At 43.4% G+C, this 15,565-nt stretch overlaps 1 protein-coding gene across 1 annotated transcript in view; it reads right to left on the bottom strand.

Moving 5' to 3' along the window:
- TRPM7 (transient receptor potential cation channel subfamily M member 7) overlaps positions 1-15,565 on the bottom strand; it is a 105,691-nt gene that overhangs the window by 31,280 nt on the left and 58,846 nt on the right. Inside the window, exons 18-24 of the mRNA XM_066592643.1 lie at positions 13,739-13,894; positions 13,083-13,226; positions 9,224-9,352; positions 6,782-7,084; positions 6,503-6,677; positions 2,722-2,848; positions 140-324 (exon numbers count right to left, since the gene is read on the bottom strand). Coding sequence (XP_066448740.1) covers positions 140-324; positions 2,722-2,848; positions 6,503-6,677; positions 6,782-7,084; positions 9,224-9,352; positions 13,083-13,226; positions 13,739-13,894 — 1,219 coding nt within the window. The remainder of the gene's footprint in view (positions 1-139; positions 325-2,721; positions 2,849-6,502; positions 6,678-6,781; positions 7,085-9,223; positions 9,353-13,082; positions 13,227-13,738; positions 13,895-15,565) is intronic.

The following is a 15,565-nucleotide window of genomic DNA, read 5'->3' as shown; positions in this document are numbered from 1 at the left end:
TAATCATCCCATAGTTGGGTGGCAGTCCGTGGGACGGCTATGGGCCTGGTAGCTGTTCCGTGTAAAGGGACCTTTAGATTTCTCCACACATACTTTATAAATGTAGTATGATAAAACTAAACAGCATACAGAAACCTACTTGGTCCATGTGAGTACTTGTCTTTCTTTCGTCGTTTGCAAACAAAGCAGAAGAGGGAAGACAAATGGCTGAATATTATCAGAGGTGGTGGCAGGAAGGGCTTCTCGTGATAAGCCATAATGAAATGATAGCGCTGGTACTTCCAGACTATGTTAGAAATGGCCTTCACTTGGAAGTAAACATTGCTGAAAGAAAATGGAAAATGAACGCAGAAAGCATTATTTATTACCACCTGTAAAAGCTAAGAAGAGAAAGCATTAGAAAATTATCTACGTTAGGCCTCACACCAGCATGGTTCTCTTACGTATTATGCGTGCAATGTATGTTCACATGTACGTGGTGAATGGAGTCAATAAAAGTACATTGATCTAGTCACACGGAGTATATTTCTTGTGTAAATTATGCCCGTAACCCCCTCCCACCCACCAAAAATACCGCAGAATGTTCTATTTTACTGTGTGTGGAGCCCTTTTCTTTTCTATGGGTGCGTTCGAAACATAGTGCATACGGATAATTACATTGCATATGTATGGCGGTTTTCCTTTTGTTTCTTTTACACTACACGTTGCTAGGAAACATGACATGACAAAGACAGAAAACAGGAAGCCTGTGCATGACAGCATGCGTAAAATACACTGCTCATGCACAGGCAAAAAAGCGACAATGCGCATGGATCTGCAGTTCCCTCTGCCGGTACAATGCTGTGATTTCTACGCAGCGTTTTATTGTACAGTGGTGAGAGCCCGGCCTTAGAGATCTAAAAATGCTGATACGTATATTTTTCCATAACACTATTGAGGGAAGGGGGGAGGGGGAGGGGGGACAAAAAATAACAAAAAAAAACACAGGAAGTCTTTCAGTTTACACTGTGCCCACAGCGCCATAACAGGCCGACACTTCCTGTTATGTACAGATCACTTTCAGCAGTCCTCTCATTAGCACAGGCGGGAGTACAATACAAGATAAAGGCCCATTTACACGCAACGATTATAGCTCAAAATTCGTTTAAACAACCGCAAATGACTGATAATCATTGCGCGTAAATGCGGCAATCTCGCACTTTTCGTCTGAATGATGATTTTAAGGTGAGCTTAAAATTCATTGTTTAGCCGCAGAGAGATAAAGTATCTCTCAATGGACCGCATGCTGTGTTCTCTGCAGGATTTTGGAGATTACATTATAACCTGCTTTCAGCTTGGATGAGAACAATGCAGCTGTGTGTCCATTAACACTTTACGCAAAATGATCACTAAATCTTTTAATTGTTTGAAAGATTATCTTTGCTTGTAAATGGGCCTTAACACGGCAACCATTTATAATAGGTGGTGGTCACAGCTCACTTCCTGCCCCTCCCTACGCAAAGGCCTCTGCAAAGGTAACAAAGCATGTCTAGAACAGTTTCCCATAGAAGTCAATAAGTTTTCTGACTGAAGCTCGTACAGCTGTATGATCTTCACAGTTGCAAAAAAGGCAGCTCAGTCAAGACAGCTACCCCCCACCCGACTGTCCTAATCACAAAAAAAATAAAAAATTGAATATTTATAACAAAAAATCAAGAGAATAGTCAATATTTTAAATGCAACAGTGTCATGGGAAAAACAAAAAAAGGAAACGTGCCTTAAATTCAACTGCCTAAGGGCTAATACTCATGGCGGGATTTCTGCCCCGTTTTACGCGGCGGAAATCCGTGGTGTTGTCCCGCAGCGATTAGGTTCTGAACCTAATAGCTCAATGTTCACGCAGTAGAATTTCACAGTATAAAAGAAACCGCGGCATGCTCTCTGCCGCAGGAATATGCACGGCTGGTTTCTATTGTAGTCAACGGAAGCCAGCCGTCACGCTATATTCTCGCTGTAGCACAGCGGAAGTATCGCGTGAATACGCGTCCCCGCCCACCACCGTCCAAGTCATCCCGAACTGCAGGCGCGTCACGTGCTGTACTGCGCATGCGCGCACAGCACATCCGGAGTGGTAAGTATGGGGGTCTTGGGGGGGCGCCGTAGCGGACTCTGTTGTGATATTCTGCTGGCAGAGTCAGTCATGGCTGTGGGCATGAGGCCTCAATAATTATGTGGGCTATAAACCAACCAATATCTCCAGTTATATATGAAAAATAGATTTCAATATGTAGACATTTTCCCCCAAGAAGCAAACCAATATTTGGAAACCAGATGGGAACACAAGTACAATACTGCAGAAAAATGGATAGAAGTAGAGTGCTGGAGTGTTTAGACCTAGTACTGTGTCAAGAACTAGAGAGCCCAGGCCCAAAGAAGTTATTAGGACTGATATGAACAAGTTTGCAGATTCATCCAGGAACATTGAATAGTCCACTAAATATAAGACATTGCAGGCAAAAGTATGAACATTGTCTGCATTGTCTCAAAGGGAATTCCAAAAAAAGGAAAATTTGGTGAATCGATAAATTTTTTTTGTTTTGCTAATCTCTAATCAAGACAATCTGACGCACGAGACTGTCAATAAAGTTTTTATGAAAACAAATGTAAATACTAATAAGCCACACATGTACTCCCACATAGCATATTAGTGTTCAGAATGCAGAACAACCACAAATTACTTACTTAAAAAATGCTATGAGCAGATTCACCATTATGATATATTGCACAAAGAGGTAGACAGCTTGAAGAAATGGAGTCAGCCATGTTCCAGCAGCACATAGATCTTTCACTTCAGAGTTTTCGGCGCAAACTATAAAAGAAGAGTATTTATAAAATATACATACACACACATATACAAGACATATAGATTTAGCAGTTGAACTTTACTTTTAACATAACCCTAACTTTCTGTACAACATTTTATTTAACTCCCAACTGCTTTACACTGGGTGTTGTGTTCAGATAATAATTGCTTTTGAATGGCTTAGAGGGTTGTTAGATAACATTTTTCTCAAAACTGAATCCCCATGGCAAACAGTAAACAAGCCTATACTCACCCGACGACACCCCATGCTAACAGTATTGCTCACAGATTGCAGCAGCCTGTACACGGGAAGTCACAGGCTGCTGCAGCCTTTAAAGGGGTTCTGACATGAATAATGTTTTTATGCTTTAGCAGCCATTGTTCCCTGGTCTGCCTAATGGACCCAGGGAACCCATGGGTTAATGGCTGCTAAAGCATAAAAATCTTATACTTACCTGTTCTCCTGTTGTTGTTGACATCGGGGGGGGGTCATCTCCCGGCAGCATATTAGCACTTTCTGCTTAGGTTAAGCAGCCTGACTAGAGCCACCTGATTGGTGCACGCTGTGCAGTCACGTGGTGCCGAAGAGCCAATCAGGTGGCTCTAATCAGCAGCGCTGCTTAACCTAAGCAGAAAGTGCTAGTATGCCTCCCGGCAGGCAGTCTTCTTCCTCCAGCAGCCGCGCCGCTCTGGGATCGCGCGCATGCGCAGTGGAGAGGTGCCCTCTGACAGGAGTCAGGACGGGCCGCGTCTCCACTGCGCATGCTCAGCACTCCGGAGTTCAGCAGGACGGACGGGCCGCCCACAGCAAGCACTGTGCGGTCCGTCCGTTGACCTCGGAAGTGCCTGACGGACGGACCAGAGCAGGAAGCGGTCTTTTTGACCGCTCCTGCTCTGCTTTAAAGGCACAGAAGAAGATGCCGGCTGGAGGGGACATGCCTGGCGATCGGGCCAGGCCAGCCAAGGTGAGTACAATTTTTTTTTTTTCATGTCAGAACCCCATTTAAACATTTTGTCATAGAAGAAACTCAGATGTGTCAGCATGGAGTGCCGGGAGACGCAAGGACAGGCTTATTTTTCTAAAAACTGATCCCATGGCAAAAATATATATTTTTCCCCCCGACAACCCCTTTAAGATAACTTGCTGCAGGAAGCCATCGGTCATGTTAAACTTTGCTACATTTGTATAGCTCTTCCATCATGTTCATAAAAGGGGGCACACACATTACAGACCTACTATCCTTTGTAAATAGCAAATGTAATAACTAAATTTCACCACTCCAAATTTAAGAAATACGCAGAAAAAGGTTTAGCATTACTTCGGACATTGATTTGTGCGGTTATCTTAAGTTGAAGTTGTTTTCGCCATTTCCAGCTATATCAGTTTTAAAGAGAGATTACAACCAACATAGCCACTATTAACGCTCAAGAGTTCTGTAATACAGTGAGAGAGGATGGGGGGGGGGGGGGGGGGGGGGGCAGACACCTGGGAAGATTTTTACAGTAGCCATATGAATAGGCCTATAAAATGGCCCCCATTTCTCCTACAAAATATAGATTGATTAAAAAAATGTAACACAAGGGTGATCAAAATTGGTAAAAAAAAATAGAGCAGAGACTAGAGATGAGCGAGCACCAAAATGCTCGGGTGCTCGTTGCTCGAGTCGAACTTTCCGCGATGCTCGAGGGTTCGTTTTGAGTAACGAACCCCATTGAAGTCAATGGGCGACCCGAGCATTTTTGTATATCGCCGATGCTCGCTAAGTTTTCCATTTGTGAAAATCTGGGAAATTCAAGAAAGTGATGGGAACGACACAGAAACGGATAGGGCAGGCGAGGGGCTACATGTTGGGCTGCATCTCAAGTTCACAGGTCCCACTATTAAGCCACAATAGCGGCAAGAGTGGCCCCCCCTCCCAACAACTTTTACTTCTGAAAAGCCCTCATTAGCAAGGCATACCTTAGCTAAGCACCACACTACCTCCAACAAAGCACAATCACTGCCTGCGGGACACTCCGCTGCCACTTCTCCTGGGTTACATGCTGCCCAACCCCCGCCGCACGACCCAGTGTCCACAGCGCACACCAAAGTGTCCCTGTGCAGCCTTCAGCTGCCCTCATGCCACACCACCCTCATGTCTATTTATAAGTGCGTCTGCCATGAGGAGGAACCGCAGGCACACACTGCAGAGGGTTGGCACGGCTAGGCAGCGACACACACACACACACACACACACGACCCAGTGTCCACAGCGCACACCAAAGAGTCCCTGCGCAGCCTTCAGCTGCCCTCATGCCACACGCTGGCTTCATAGCCACACCACCCTCATGTCTATTTATAAGTGCGTCTGCCATGAGGAGGAACCGGAGGCACACACTGCAGAGGGTTGGCAGGGCCAGGCAGCGACCCTCTTTAAAAGGGGCAGGGCGATAGCCCACAATGCTGTACAGAAGCAATGAGAAATCCAATCCTGTGCCACCTCCATCAGGAGCTGCACACGTGGGCATAGCAATGGGGAACCCATGTGCCACACACTATTCATTCTGTCAAGGTGTCGCATAGCTCAATCGACACTGCAAGGGGAAAGCCGTCTGCGCTCTGCCCCCTACCCAAGTCAGTCAGTGTCTTTGTGCTAGACAGGTCAAACACCGCGATGGGAGCTAAGTTTGCACCAACAGCATAGGTGGGTCCTAGGAAACCCAAGACATGGACCAAAAATTGATCTGAGCGGCCAAACATGGCAGACTTGCACCGCGCCCACGACATAGGCCTCGGCCCACAGCTTCAGCAATCCTAGGCAGGAAGCGGACTTTCACTGCACCCAGGACATAGGCCTCTGCACAAACCCTCAGCAATCGCGGGCCTACAGCGGACTCCAATGCTAGCATAGCTGTGCACGTCTCATTAGCGCTGTATTGCTCCTGTAGTAGTTTGTCCCAATGCAGTGCCACGGATAGTAGAGCTAACGTCAGATTAAATACAGGTGGGCTTCAGCCCACACTGCATGCCCCAGTCAGACCGGGGTTTTTTATAAATAGTCACAGGCAGGTACAACTCCGCAATGGGAATTCCGTGTGCACCCACAGCAGGGGTGGCTCCCTGGAACCCACCGGCGGTACATAAATATATCCCATTGCAGTGCCCTGGACAGTAGAGCTAATGTCAGATTAAATGCAGGTGGGCTTCGGCCCACACTGCATGCCCCAGTCAGACTGGGGTTCTTTATAAGTAGACACATGCAGTTACAACTCCGTGTGGACCGACAGCATAGGTGGGTCCCAGGAAGCCACCAGCGGTACATAAATAAATCCCATTGCATTGCCCAGCATAGCTGAGGTAACGTCAGATTACATGCAAGTGGGCTTCGGCCCACGCTGCATGCCCCAGTCTGACCGGGGTCTGACCGTGTGGTGCTCGTCTCGAGTAACGAGCATCTCGAACACCCTAATACTCGAACGAGCATCAAGCTCGGACGAGTACGCTCGCTCATCTCTAGCAGTGACCCATCACAACCAGCTGGGTTACTGCTTTCATTTTCAAAAAGGCCTCTGAAAATGAGGTCTAGAATCGAAGTGCTTGCTCCACTGACTCCTTGCATTACGTTCCATAAATCTAATTCAACATAAAAGAGTGTAGAACAATCTTAATAAAAACTTTACCATCTATTTCATAAGCATACACTTCACCGAACATCATCCAATAAGGCTGGAACACAATATTTCTAGCAAGTGTCCAGCTTGGTCCTTCAAATGGATAAAGTATTGCTTGTCTTGGGACACCGTAACTCAAGAGAACTACAGCCATAATGACAACAATGTAGAACATATTTGCAACCTGTGGATATGAAGAAAAAAAACAAAAACAAAAAACATTTAGTGATGTATAGATCGTAGGTCACGATGAAAGGTCACTAAAGTGTGCCACAGCTGATGACGTACCATTTTGCCTATCATCATTACATACGGACCAGCCTGTTGATTTACAGCCAAAAAATCCAGTAATCTGACATACCAGAAAATGATATTCAAACAATAGGTCAGTCTTCCAGCAATAAAAACAGAATTTTGAGCATTATCATCCTCATCTTCGGATGCGGATTCCAAGTTATAATTATATGCGCCAAGTCTGAGCCCACATCCAATGAAAAAAGTAACGATCGCGATTGTATCTGTGATGTTAAAATAGTCTCCAAACCACACCTTTATCTTCTGATTAATTTTCCCAGCTTCAGACATAAAAATCTGCAATAAAAAACCTCATTATTAAAAAGATTTTTTTCAAAATATATATATCTGTTTTTACAAAAGTTGGGTGAAAACCTATATGCCTGTCATTGTATCACCTTACCTTATTCTAGGAAACAAGAGGTCCTATGTGAAGCTTTACAGTAACACAATATTGTTTATACACAAATAGTTACAATTGTAACAAAGAATAATCCTCCTGTACGTCGGTATCACCAGCAGCTACCCTATCTCCCCGAAAATAAGGCCTGCCCTCAAATAAGCCCCATCCTGATTCTTTGGGAGGCTTAAAATATAAGTTCTACCCTGAAAATAAGCCCTAGCTGCATTACATATATTTTTTTTAAAAATTACATTTCCTAGCAGGCTTTGGTCCAGGTCCCTCCTGATGCTCTCCAGAGTTCCAACACGCTTTTTGCAGTCCTTGGCTGCCCACAAAAGATCACTTCTTGCAGCGTTCAATAAACTAATGCGATGGCTGTGATTGGTTCATCGAGTGCTGCATTGATTGGTTCGTTGATCACTGCTCAGCCAATTACAGCCATAGCGTTGTGGAGGTGGGATTTATGAATTAGCCAATCAATGCCACAGCTCAGCCAATTTATAAATCCTGCCTCCACAACGGTTAAGTAAATATAAGAATTCCCCTGAAGAATCAGACCTACCCCCTATTTTGGGGCAATAATTAATATAAGACAGTGTCTTGTTTTTGGGGAAACACGAACAACAAGCTGATTCAACTACACATTATACACCAATGTTACTTAACACAGAGGAGACTCGAAAATGAATAAAACATGCAATGCCATCGCTGTCAGACACAAAACGCAAACTTTAACCAGCTGATGTGGAGTTGCCTGATAATATACTCCTTCTGGACTGAGGTTAAAGATTTCCCTGGACAACTGTTGAGGGTACAGCTTCCACCAAACCCTGTTGTACGGCCAGTATAACTAGCAGACAAAGAGCAGTGACAATTCCATACCCGCATTTTTCCAAGTGAGGTGCTGTTTTTGGCCCGTAAGGCTATGGCCTTGTGCGGGATGGATAAGAGACCCCTGATGCTTCCCCAACGGCGTAATCTAGTCAATTCTATTTATCCATATGAAAAAGTAGTATATAAAAATAAAAAAGTACCCATATCAACATCAGAAAAATAAAAAGGACCCATATCAACATCACACATTTTAAGTAATTCTTCAGTTACTTTCGCACCAATATGTTGGTCAGTATTCTTCATAAATATTTGTAAGCCAAAACCAGAAGTGGAAAATGCGAGACAAATATAGAGAAGAGGTTTGCACATCGTCCGTATTTTGGACTCGATCCTGGTTTAGTCTTACAAATACTAATGTAAAACACAGACCAGAATACTGCGATGTGAATGGAACCTAACGGCTAATGCCCACGGCCGAATTTCCACCGCAAGTAACACGCAGCTATTCGGTTGCTTTGAACCTAATAGCTCAGTGTTCACACTGGCACATCCTATTTGCCACGGGAATACACGCGGTCGGCTTCCATTGTAGTCAATGGAAGCCGGCCGTCACGCTATACTTCCACTATCAGCAGAGCGGAAGTATCGTGTGAGTACGCGACCCTGCCCACCGCCAGCCATGTCATGCGCTGCCCTGCGCATCGGAGCATCAGGCAGGATGCACACAACGGATTCTGGAGGCCAGTATGGGGTCCTTGGGGGGGGGGGGGGGCCGTGACGGACTCCGCTGCGATATTCTGCTGGCGGAGTCCATCACAGCCATGGGCATGAGCCCTAAATGAAAGGAGTTTGATGTATATATTTTTATATTTTGAATATACTTGCTAGCAAGGATTTCATGTAAAAGATAGCTGCAATTGTAGTAAGCTTCGCCTGTAAAGAAGCACTAGACGGTCAGTTTCACACCGGCCAAAACAAGTAGCACCATGGAAGAGGTCAAAAGCCTTGCATAGTTACATCGTTCACTTCTGCCCTGAAAACATGGATTTTTACAAGATATTTGTAGTCTCAAATATGTCTCTAAACAAACGTTTGCATTACAGTATTTTTTTTAAGTAAAAAAGCAAAAAAAAAAAACCAAAACACAACTTTTGTTTTTTCAGAACTCTTTAAAACATTCATAAAAATCAAATACTAACCTCTCGAATTTTTTCAATTGCTGAGGTAAAAATGTAGGCAATGACAATCCACTCTTGGGCAGAAGGCAATGGCTCCAGCTTCACAAGAACCACAAAAGTGAAAAGCATGAGAAATGCCAAATAAAATAGCTGAAAAAAGAAGAAGAAAATTAAATTGTTGTGGTAAATAAAAACCAACGAGGTAAAACAATACATCACACTATAATACTAGATCGATCACTCTACTGTTCAACCATTAATATAAAACAATACTCGAGTGTGTGGGCTAGTCAGAAGGATAGCGAACCTTTTAGAGACCGAGTGCCCAAACTGCGATAAATAAGTGGGTTTTGGGCTGCAAAGTGCCAACATGTCAAGGGGCGGGGCTTATCACGACGTATGATTTTACCCCCGTCATTCTAAAAAGGACAGGGCAGCTTCAAAATGGACAGTGTGCAGATTTTGACTGCTTTTTGGATGTGGAAATACTGCAGAATGTCTTCAGCATTTTTCACATCCAAAAAGTAGTCAAAAACTGCACGCCGTCTATTTTGAAATGGCCCTGCCCATTTCCACTACATGTAAACATACCCCAGCGGTAAAAGTGACACCCCCGCAGCGGCCCCCAGTATATTAGTGACACCCCCACAGCGGCCCTCAGTATATTAGTGACACCCCCACAGCGGCCCCCAGTATATTAGTGACACCCCCACAGCGGCCCCCAGTATATTAGTGACACCCCCACAGCGGCCCCCAGTATATTAGTGACACCCCCACAGCGGCCCCCAGTATATTAGTGACACCCCCACAGCGGCCCCCAGTATATTAGTGACACCCCCACAGCAGCCCCCAGTATATTAGTGACACCCCCACAGCGGCCCCCGGTATATTAGTGACACCCCCACAGCGGCCCCCAGTATATTAGTGACACCCCCACAGCGGCCCCCAGTATATTAGTGACACCCCCACAGCGGCCCCCAGTATATTAGTGACACCCCACAGCGGCCCCCAGTATATTAGTGACACCCCACAGCGGCCCCCAGTATATTAGTGACACCCCACAGCGGCCCCCAGTATATTAGTGACATCCCACAACGGCCCCCAGTATATTAGTGACACCCCACAGCAGCCCCCAGTGTAATAGACTTGCGAAGGAATAGAAATGAACTGGTTTTGACTTAGTTGCTCAGGACCCCCAGCAAATACTCTGCTGATGCAGATTCAATCTGAGGGGAGGCACATCAGCTGGAGAGTGAGTTGACTTTCGCCAACCAAAACACTAGAGGATGCATCCCAACTCTTCAGATTAGCAAAGCAGATGTCGGACGGGCTCCAAAATTGGACCATAAACCTACGCATTGTACCTGCGTAGGGAGGATCTGTGGAGAGTGCTCTAGGAGGGCAGTTGGAGACTGCTCTGAAATTACCGAGTACTCATTACAGCAGCAGTCCAGCCATCCCCCATAGAGGAGAATTAGTGACCCATTCTGCAGCCAAATCAGGGTCACCGGGGAATTCCGTCTCAACAGGAATCATTTATGCATCACAGATGACATGAGCTACCCATGTCCGCATGCAGACGGCTATCTGAACTAGCAATCCAGTCTTTCTAAAAAGCATTAGACGCCTTTGTGCTTCCTCGACTGCCTCGAGAGGGATCGGACCCATAGTGGTTCAGCATCTCCGAGCAGACCAGAGGGGCGCCAGTAGGCAGATCTACAGCCCCAGACTCCCTGTCGAAGGTGAAACCCCGGACTCCCCCTATACATAAACAGAACCAAGGTCTTGCTGTGTCCCCCAATGATGTGGACAAGAAAGTGATTTTACGGTAAGTTATACCAAAAATCCTGTTATCTCATTTGTATTTTTAGGTTTGTAAAGCATCCTCCAAATTGACTTCAGTCAAAAGGCTTCCTTTAGTTCTCTGAAGAGACACACATTCTGGCCTTCACGTTTATCTGGTTATGCACACAATCAGTTACTTTATTCCCAGATCAACCCAATGCAGTATTTTCTTACTATTATAATAAGATGCCTAACAGACTAGATAGCCCTTATAGACAATAGCAGGTTGTGTAAATGAAATCTCACACTCCCAGGGGTGAAAGCACTGCTGTTTTCTGGTACAGAGAACGGAACATGCAAAACAGCCTAAAGAAAAAAAGGTTTGGTACCGTGTTAGCCAGTAGAGCAAAATGTGATTGTTCCCAGCAAGAGAAACCAAGTAATCTTGTAGATATGATACCTTTTAATGGCCAACAAAAATACATGATGTACATGCAAGCTTCCAAATCAACACACGTTTCTTCCTCAGGCTTGAATGAAATAGATCCAAAGAGGCATGCATATTTATACACACATACGTATGACAAGGCACCGGTATGGATGTGATTGTGTTTCTGTTGCAGTATTCCTATAGCTCAGATGGGACAGCTTCCACCCTAAACACATCAAAAAGTCCATAGTCTACAGCCAGGCCATCAGATACAACTGGATCTGCTCCAACCCAGCAGACAGAGAGGAACATCTGTATCATCTTAAAAGGACATTTCTAAATCATAGCTACCATCCCACCTCAATTGATGACCGAATCACCAGAGCCACCAGGATACCCAGGAATTAAGTACTCCAATAGAAGGAGAAGGAAAGAAACAATCGTGTGCCTCTAGTAGTGACCTACAATTCGCAGCTAGAGATACTAAGGAAAACCGCAAAGAAACTCCATCACATCCTACACAAGGATGACCGTCTGAAAACCATATTCCCAGACCCTCCCCTGCTATGATACAGGTAACCTCCAAATTTGAGGAACTTTATAATCAGGAGTGCATTACCCTCTGACACACCTATCCCTGCAATGTAAGGAGCTGCAAGACCTGCGCGCATGTACTGACTGCGGACAGAATACAAATCCCCAACACACAGCAGGACTACAAGATCCCAGGGACATTCACATGTTCCTCGTCCAATGTTGTGTACCTGATCCTGTGCAGTAAATGTCCTGTTGGGGGCCTTTATGTTGGAGAAACAGGACAAAAACTGAAAGCGAGGCAAAGATCTCATCGCCACACGATTAAATGGAGAAGGACAGAATAACCTGTGGCCGAGCACTTTTCTAGTTATGGACAGGACATAGAACATATGAGAGTTATGATACTGAAGGGCGGTTTCAAGTCACAATGTCATAGTAGAATTCACGAATATAAATTTATAATAACTTGACACTTTGAATAGTGGGTTAAATTGTTCACGAGGATATATGCGTGACTGGTATGAGATATCTATAGCACAGATAACACTGCTGGCCTGCTGACCCCCCAAACAGTAATTCAGGGACCAAAAAACCTGCACTCCCTTATCAGTGTCTAGTTAAAAACATTTGTGCTTCTGTTACAGCATTCCAAGCCAATCACATCCATATCTGTGCCTTGTCATAAGCATGTGTGTATAAATATGCATGCCTCTTCGAATCTACTTCATTTAAGAAGAACCCTGCGTTGGTTCGAAAGTTCGCACGAACATCATGTATTTTTGTTAGACATTAAAAGGTATATCTACAAGATTCCTTGGTTTCTCTTGCTGAGAACAATCACAAAAAGCCTAAAGACACTTTAAATCAAATAAAAACACAAAGGGGTCGATGAAGCCATCTCTCTACTGGTATTGGGACATTTTTTTTTACATTACAAAGGTGGTAGTAGCCTTTAATCCCTGAAAGTATGTGCAAAAGGAAATGAAGCAAACATTTTGACATTTTTGAGCACAACTATTAATGCCCAGTAATCATCGTTCATATATGGACAGGACAAGGATGATATGTACTAGGAAGAGAAAACTCAGCAGACAAAAGCATTTGCTTTTACATCATTTTCATACTTACGGTGTTAAACCAAAATTTCACAATTGGCGCATGATAAAATGCATAGAACTTCTGGGTAATGGGAAGCCGACGGGTTTTTGTTTGAGTCTCAATTTCAGTCTTCACATCTGTATGGTCGAAAGACTGAACTTCCTTAAACACATTCTGAAAATGAAAAATTGTTATATACATTAAAAATCTAATCCGTCCTATGTCAAAAAAGTATGGTTTTCACTATCATTCTTATTTAAGATACTCTGCTCAGTCCTTTGTTTTAAAAGGAAAATAAAAACCGTAGTGAAAAGTGTCCCAACAAATATCAATAGTATTCTTCTGGTAGAAAACAATCAGCAAACCTACATTCAGGCTGACATTTTTTCCCTGTGTAGAAGATGAACAGGAACTGCCGACTGAACACATCTGCCCGAGTCTGGCCAATTACACTGATGGTAACCAAATGTATAACCAAAAAATATTTATATATATATATATATATATATATATATATATATATATATATATATATATATATATATATATATATACACATATACACACATACATACCCAACTACCTATGCTACACAATGTGTACGTCATGAGCTACTAACTGCTGCTACCGTCTTATGTGTCCCACATGAATTGACTTATAGATACCCTTTATTACGTCATACATACCATAGCAATATTTTCTGGTACATTCTGAAAATTATTTTCACTGTCATCCATTGACATTTGATGGGCATCCTGAGATTGTGGTATATGAGACATTTCTGCCTTTGTTTTATATTCAAGCATGAGAATTGCAGGAGGGATCAAAATACTCAAAATCACCTAAATTATAAAAAGGGGGGAAAAAAAGGTGTATATGGGTCAAAATGACTTCATTACTAAAGTGCTGAGGTTTATCCATCTTTATATTATTGCAAATCACACAGATCAACCTACTATGTTGCACACTTAGTGCATAATAGATCACACAGAGTAAAAGGTCAATATTGACTTTTTCAGCTTTTGTACAAAAATATGTTTGGCACAGTTAATGTATTAATAAGAACAAAGAAAAATAAGCAGGAATATTTTTTCTTCTTCCGCTTGCAGTTTAACCATTGACATGCATAGAGTAGAATAGCACAAAGACAATGAGAGCTCTTTAAAATAATGTAAATACATCTAAAAGAAAAAAAAAAATTGAACAAATAGGATATTTATGCAAGACAAAAAAAAAAGATGCAAGCTTTTGTGCGGTCACAATGCATAGTTGGCAGGAACGTACTGCAGGACAAGATTTCTGTTAGCACAAAGCTTAACATATTGGTTGTCCTGGCGGTGTGACAGCATTGCTTGCTGCTGAGCGACATTTCACCTGGCCCAACTAAACTAAAATATTATGCAGCTTGAGGCTAAATTCATATTTTTCAATATTACTGCAATTGTAACCTCATTAAGCTAGGTTCACAATGCGTTTCAGTCTTCGCCCCGCTTTTCATTTATGTCAAATCTGCATGGAACAAATGCAAATTTTGCAATGGATTGATAATTATACATACAGTTTAAGTTCTCTCTTAGTCAAAGGGGTTGTACCGCTATCGATTTATCACCTGCCGATATGCCAAGTCTGATCAGTGGGGGTCTCAACGATGAGACCCCCACCGGAGAACAGGGAAGTCCCATGTCCCACTCTACTCCACACTAAGGACTCACTGCACCTATCGGCAGCAATGTGGAAATTGAATGCAGCGATGGTTACACATGTGCAGCACCACTCCATTCATTTCAAATGGGGCTGACAGACATTGGAGTACAAGTGCCCAGCCATCTCTGGCAGTCCCATTGACAATGAATGGGGCAGCATCATGCATGCTTGACCGCTACTCAATTCAATCTCCACATCAGAAAGGCACAAGATCGCTGAGTGTCTCCACTGCAACACCCCCACTAGTCAGACTTGTAATCTATCCAATGGATAGGAGATAAAAGGCGATTGTGGTATAACCCAATTAACCCTAAAGGCATTTTCTAGCTTTACGTAACTAAAGCTTAATCCACGTATAAATTAAAGGTTCTACAATTTTCTAATATGTTTTGTGCTTTAATTCATCACTATTTTTCAAGACATTTCTTTACCGTCAGTAAACAAAAAACACTCACTTATTACATTGTCGCCTTTGCTGTCAGCGAATGAGAATATTCTTGTTTACAGTCAAATATCTTGGCAGTGAAGAATCAAACCACAAAGTGTAAAAGACAAACAGGGCAGTCCAACAGGTACAGCATGCGGACTAAACAAAATATGGCTGCCAACACCATTTATTGGTTGCAGAGGGGATTATAAAACAAACGACAGTAGAACAAAAATTACCCCCCCCCAGCATGTAGCCTGTGGTCCAAATTTCCCTAAAGACAGTGACACTTAAGATGCTTCTCCGTACTTAATGGAACAAATGAGAACATTCATAAAGTGTAACTACTTTGCAAAATAGAAATTTGTTAGGGAGGGGGTGC

The sequence above is a fragment of the Eleutherodactylus coqui genome, chromosome 2 (genome assembly GCF_035609145.1).
Source record: "Eleutherodactylus coqui strain aEleCoq1 chromosome 2, aEleCoq1.hap1, whole genome shotgun sequence".
Classification (NCBI taxonomy): Eukaryota; Metazoa; Chordata; class Amphibia; order Anura; family Eleutherodactylidae; genus Eleutherodactylus; species Eleutherodactylus coqui.
This window is presented reverse-complemented; position numbering and strand designations above follow the sequence as displayed.